At 36.3% G+C, this 6,881-nt stretch overlaps 1 protein-coding gene across 1 annotated transcript in view; it reads left to right on the top strand.

The window, feature by feature from the left end:
* Positions 1-2,825: 2,825 nt before the first annotated feature.
* Positions 2,826-6,881, top strand: part of RNF180 (ring finger protein 180) — an 86,094-nt gene continuing 82,038 nt past the window's right edge. The window contains exons 1-2 of the mRNA XM_009272495.2: positions 2,826-2,942; positions 5,226-5,321. Coding sequence (XP_009270770.1) covers positions 2,841-2,942; positions 5,226-5,321 — 198 coding nt within the window. The 5' untranslated portion in view covers positions 2,826-2,840. The remainder of the gene's footprint in view (positions 2,943-5,225; positions 5,322-6,881) is intronic.

The raw sequence follows: 6,881 nt of genomic DNA, 5'->3' as shown, positions 1-6,881 counted from the left end.
CTGGTTGGTCTTAGATTTGAGGTTCTCACTCAGCTGTTGTAAGGTGGAATTCATTCTAGAAGCATGTTATGAAACTGTGACGAATAAATTGATTAGAACAGCTTTCAGGTGTTTGAGTGATACAAACAAATTCATAATTGGTAATCATTCTTTCAATACCCTGTGAAGTTTAATGCTGCATTTATCACAGCAAAGTGATATACACGCGTCTTAGATTTGAGGTTCTCACTCAGCTGTTGTAAGGTGGAATTCATTCTAGAAGCATGTTATGAAACTGTGACGAATAAATTGATTAGAACAGCTTTCAGGTGTTTGAGTGATACAAACAAATTCATAATTGGTAATCATTCTTTCAATACCCTGTGAAGTTTAATGCTGCATTTATCACAGCAAAGTGATATAAACACGTCGTGGATGGAGTGAGACTGCACTTCACTCGTGAGAAAAAAGCAACACTACACTTTACTGATATAAAACAGTGAGTTAGAGTTCAATGGTAAATGCGACAGTGATTTCACAAGATTCGATGGTGAGGTACACTTGATTATTTACCGCGTAGAGGACAGCGTCAGACAAAACTGTCACGGAGACCCTGCCATTGAGCCATGAGGTTCAGAGAGGACCCCCTTGTTTTCTAAACTCCTTCTCAGAGAGGAGTCTAGGTGCAGCTGGATCCAGATCTAGTCCCAGACTTGGTCAATGGTTTATGTCTGAAGGATTATACATGCGCAATTAATCCTTTATATCACTTAGCTAAGATTTCAAAGTTTAGCATGCTGTTAGTCACTTATGGAGGATCTGTTGTGGCAAGGAATCTCTCAGCCTCGAGGACTAACCTTGAGAGGTGTCCCTACTCAAGGGGAGATCCCACCATGCAGCCCACTGCCATGCAGGAGAGCTCAAAGGGCTCTTGGGCTGCTCACTATTTATAGGGGTGAGATGATGCATATTTGCATACCGATAACTGTGGTTAGGTGGGTGTATTTCTCACAATAGCCCTTGGTTATTGGGTTGTTATCTGGCTCCCGAATCCTCTTTGAATGGATGCAGCTGTCACTATCAGCATCCATTAGTGACTGCCCCTGGTAGTTATTGGTTCAGCAGGGTTACAGGAGATAAAGGTCAGGTTGGGGGGGGGAGCACACCGTCACAACACTGCTTGTAAAAATCTTTCAGAGACTGAATTTACTTTTTTTTTTTTTAAAAAAAAGGGTCATTCATAGAGAGGTCCAGCATTTTTATACATTGCACTTTCAAAATGTGTCTGGTACAGAAAGTAGCAGCAGTGATATAGCAAGGTTAATAAAAACTTGAGAGAGATTGTGCTTGAGTCAAGGCATTTGAATCATCACATTTTTGTCATGAACAAGACAGGTTTCCAGGGTAAATTCTGCCTTTTCTGTGTCTCTTCCATGATCTTCTGCTTGGCCATCTTAACTTACGTTGAAATACATCAATGGATTCTTAACAAAAATTCATTTTAATTTATTGTGACATTACAAGAAAAGATTTACTGTTTGCCTTAATTTCACTTTCTAAGCTTAGCATAGATCTGGTTATTAAAAGCTGCATGTACACTTGAGCTAGAAGTCTAAAGTATATACACGTTGTTTCTGTTCTTCCTTGTCAAACTGTATTTCAGACTCTTTACATATGTAGAAAAAGTAGGAAATCTGCTGAAAGAAGACCTCAGATATAAATTAAAAATAGTGAATAACCTCTGTGTTTATGTTTCATAGTCTTTGATTAATTCAGAAAACAAAGCAGAAAAGGGAAAAGTAGAAATGGGGAAAATGCAAAAGTCTGTATGGCTCAATAAGCCAAACTGCTCTTCAGACAGCCTATACTGAGGACCTCAGAGTTTATTTAGTTAGTGAAAACTAAATGAAAATTAAATTGTTGAAATAATTGCAAAATCAGATGTTTGGACTGTGGAAGTACAGAGATTCTTTTAACATGAGTTTTAAGTTTTATGCCCCAGCTTCCCTGTCAGTAAGCGCTGTGCACTTCAGCACTGTGAGTAGGCATAACCGTAGCATAGTGCTTGAGTTGAGTGGGTAGATGTAAAAGATTTTCTTATTTTTTTCATGTAGCTAACACAAGGAGGTGAAACCAGAAGCAGGTAGAATGAAGAGTTGGAGGACCTTTGGAGAAAGCGTGGCGAAAAGAGAAAGCTTTGGAAACAGATTAGAGAAGCCCAGAGAGACATCAGAACACAGCAAGGCACAAAGAGAGAAAAAAATTTGTCTTGTCCTTCTGGTTGTCTTAATTTAGGTCTCTGTTTTACAAAGAGGTTGATTCAGGTCTGTGAAAAACTCTGTTGCACCAGTCGTACTGATCCTCCCACACAAAATAATTTAAGGGAGCAAGCCTCCAGGGGTACATTGAGAAAACAGTCTTTGTCTTCTGTAGTTTTATGTTGGCATTCATTTTTATTATGTGGCATCGCATATATGTGTGTGTGTATTTAATGTGTAGGATAACAATTACTTATTTCTATGGACATATTCTGGGAAAACTGGAGTTCTCTTGTCTTTTGTCTAAACATTGAGGAAATCGGTTTATTTTTTTTATTTGTTTTGTTGTTGCTTTCTAGTTCTGTATGCAACCTGGAAATAAAAACAACTGTTTTGCTTTGCTATTTAAAATGTCTAGGTGGCATGCTATACAAGAGCAGAAAATGTTTGTAAATAAATTATTAGTCTCCTCTATAGTGAAGAGACTACTGATAGACTTCTGGGTTGCAAGAGGAAAGCATGTGTGGTTTCAGCAGGTGAGTGAATTGTATGTTTTGTGGTCTTTACAGATAGGCATACGGAGCTGAAGAATCACAAGCTGAAATGAGTAACCAAGAGGCTGATGTTCTACGTTGCTGGAGATGTAGAAAATATATAGCAAATTCTGTTTGCCTTGCAAAATGTCATGGAAAAGAACCATCCAAAGTAAGTATAGCATCTGGAGGGACTTTGTAACTTTTTCCAGTGCCATTGGTTTTAAATAAAGGAGAAGTATTAGACTTGCCCTCACTTAGTAATTAATCTCCTGTGGAGATAAGTACTAAAATATGGACAATTCCATAGAAAGTAATGTAAGCAGTAATGCTAGTGAAGCCGAGTAGGCAGTGATCACCTTTATGTTCTGTGACATAAAGGCTGGTATTCATGGTACATTTGAGTACTAGCTTGTGTAAAGTATATAGTGTTACCATTTTTCATATGAAAATGGGTTCTGTTTTTGACAGTTTTAATGCAGTCATTTTTTGTTTTAATATCTCTTAACAGAGAACTCTTTGTGTCTAAGGCATGTTTTAAATACTGATACTAATTTCCACTGCAGTAGTTAACTGTGTTTCAGATATTCCACATCAGAAACTTTTGGTCTTCATTTGAAAAAGTGGGGCATAGTCTGTGCACAAAAATAGTTCAGATTAGCCTGCCCTGAGGTGGCAGATGCCCTGCCAGGCTAAAATACCACTTAGTAATTTACATCATCTTTATTAAAATAAACGGAAAAATAATCATTCGGAATAAAACAATGACAGAGTATTTCCTGCTGCTTTATAATGGCAGTTAGTAATCATGCAGAGTTAAAGTCTTTCCAGATATGCCGAAGACTGTGCTTACGTCCTATGATCTTGAATCAAAGCGAAAAAGCAAATAGAAGGGAAGGTGTTGATCTTTTTTATTAATGCACTAGAAATGCAACAACATGCTTTTTGGCACTGGAGAAGGGTATAACCAGTAAAGGTAGAAACAAAGTTACTATTTTTTAAGATCCTGATTTAATTAGTATTATTAGTAAACCCCATTTTAATCACTCTGCTTACAGAGCTTGAGGTTCTGGAATATTTTTCATGCTTTATACTTGAGGAGTTTTTATTTTGTGCATTGTTTGGAGCGTTTTTTGGGGGGGTGTATATTTCAACTCCTGTCATGGAAAAGATGTAGTGAAAAGAAGGAGGTATCTTTGTCCGTGCCCCATGGTGGAGCTTTTAATTGCTAGTGGAGATGCACCATCATTGTGCACAAGACTGAAGTAGCTCCTTCTCTAATTATGTAGATAGCAGATAAAAAAAAGTTATTTAACGCAACTTCCTGAGACATTGGGAGGCAAAGATTGTACTATGATGAGAAAAGTAATGTTTTCAGTATTTCATCTTTCCCTGATGAATTTCAGACCTTCAGTCAAAGACATAGCTGAAATATGAGTAAAAGAGAAGAAATCTTAGAACAAATCTTAAAACCAAATGTTGAAGTTACGACTGCAGTATAAACACTTTAAATCAGAATTATATGCAAGTTGAAGTACAAGTACTCTCCACAGATAGGATGAAGATGATAGCATAGACATGGCAAATGGATCTATCTGTCTGCCGTCATTACTTGGAGCATTTCTAAAATCTTCTGTCTTCTGTGTATAGCCCCACTTTCAATTTTCAGCATAATGAAACTTTTATTCCCATGAGTTTCATAACATAGGAGTCAGCTATTTTCCATATTCATCGATTTTTACAACTGATTTTAAGACTTTAACACTCACCAGAGTTCCCTTATATTTTTAGCCAGCTTTATAACTTTACTGACATTCTAAACCATATTAAAAGATTTAATTATCACTTGTATCACTTTTGTGCTAAAAGGTAGTTAGGTAATCGTTTTTATTTTAGTATCAGGTAGTGAAATGCTACAGTTTTTTAGATTTTGTTTTCTCTTCAGTTGGTCACATCATTGCAGTAAAAACTCAAAAGTTGCTAAGAGTCCCTGGTTTCTCTGCTAGTTATTCTAACAAGCATTAGAAAATGAATTTAAAACTATTTGTGGCATAGTTGTTCAGTACTGACCACAGTCTTCATATAAACTAGAACTTAAATTTCCCTGTCTTTGCTGGAAAATTGTGCCAGCTGATAGTGCTTCTGAAATCAATTTCCAAATATACTTGGAAAATCAGCAATTGCATACTTTCTGTTCTTGTAAACAAAACAAAACCACCTCCAAACGCGTCCATCTCCACAGTGGAGTCTGTCCCATGTCCTTAGATTCAGAAATAGAGAATTATTGACAGCATCTACCTGATTTTTAGCTTAAAGAATGCACCAACATCTTTGAGTATTATCATTTGTTAATAAAATATTTACTGAATTTGGGAAGCTGACTTCTGGCTATATTCAAACAAAAAAAGCTTACATGAATGTTGACTATCAATATAATAATTCTTTTTTTTAACAGACATCACAACCGTCAGCTGCTGCTCAGGAGTCTTGCAACGTATGGCATGTGAACTTAGAAGCCATTCCAGAGTGGGTGAAATGTGTCATTGAAAAGGTAGATCTTTTTTTGCTTGCATCTTTATCACTCAAAATGTGAAATAAATAAGGGGAACAAATTTCAAGGGCACTTTTCTGCCAAGGCCCATGTATATTATAGAGACCTTCTAACTGAGGGAATTTTTCTCAGTAACTTCTATCATTACCATTTACAGAGGCTTTTTTCCCTCTTAAATGTTTTTTTTATGTATGCACAAAACCTACAAGTGATAAATTCTATTCCTGCCCATTTATAGATGAATGTATTTATGTTTGTCCAAATAACTGTCATGGGAACCTTTGCATATTGTGTCAATGCTTAAAATTATCTTAACTATCTAGGCTTTGGGTTTGTCTTGATTGTCATATCTTGCAGTACTAACGCATATGTTGACAGTGACAGTAAGAAGCATGTTTCTCCGTAAAACAGACTAGGAGTTTGTTAAGAGATCAGTTGTTGGAATATAATATAATGTCTTTTATATTTAATGTGATATTATGTCATATGAATAGAAAGTAGTTACCTTCCTGCAAATTCAAAGGTCTGATGACAAGCCGGTGTCACTGCTTTTGAGTTTTAACAGCCCATTTGAAATTACAAACCATCTCATAACTTTCCTGTTGTACTGATTGCTTCAGTTGAGTATTTTCTTTCAGTTATTTTAGGTCTAGAAGTTAATGTTGTTGCATAGATATAATAAGCAGAAACAGTCCTTTTCTTTTGCCCTACATTTTTTCTCTGATGAGCCTTTGATTTTGAGAGGCAAATTATACCTGCATTCCTTTCTGCTTAGACTTCAGTGTCTAAGTTTTACTATATTCCAAGTAACTTCTGATCTAAGCAAATCCACCCTGAAAATGATACACAAAGAAAAAAAATGTTATAACTGTAAAACTAAGCATTCAAAATCAAGAAAATTTCTTCTATCGTCCTTCATTGTTTTGCTCTGTTTATTTTGTTAAACATTAATTAAACTCTTTTTAAAATTAATGATCTCTTATACGTCAATAGTGCATGACAGAATAGTGTATCTGCTTCAGAAACATTAATCTTGGGGGGGTGTGTGAAAATTAGGGGTGATGAGGTATTTCCCCACTTTACAGAATTGCCTAATCTTGAATGCCTGATCATAAGAATGCATTTTTTTACAGTACTTTGTATGTTACCTTATTTCAGTAAATTCGGATTCAGGATTGATACTAATAATATTCTTTTCACCTGTAGCTGTAAATGGCCAGCCTTCTGCATTTGAAAGCCTAGAGGGTCAGGTTGGAGACCTGGGAAATACAAAACCCATAGACTTCTCAGAAAATGCTTAACGTATGTGCTCAAGATTGCAGAGGAGCAATACTGGTGCCTGGTGGCACAGGCACAGGCAAAGAATGCAATTCTCTATGAACACCTTCAATATCTTAGTGTTCATTTTGTCCTTTAATATCCTGGGAATCATAGAATCATAGACTCATAGAATCATTGAGGTTGGAAAAGACCTCTAAGATCATCGAGTCCAACCATCGACCCAACACCACCACCCACTAAACCATGTCCCTCAGCGCCTCATCTACACGTCTTTTAAAT

This window comes from Aptenodytes forsteri, unplaced genomic scaffold, assembly GCF_000699145.1.
Source record: "Aptenodytes forsteri isolate BGI_AS27 unplaced genomic scaffold, ASM69914v1 Scaffold92, whole genome shotgun sequence".
NCBI classification, from domain to species: Eukaryota; Metazoa; Chordata; class Aves; order Sphenisciformes; family Spheniscidae; genus Aptenodytes; species Aptenodytes forsteri.
The sequence above is the reverse complement of the archived record's forward strand: the minus strand, read 5'-3'. Positions and strand labels throughout refer to the sequence as shown.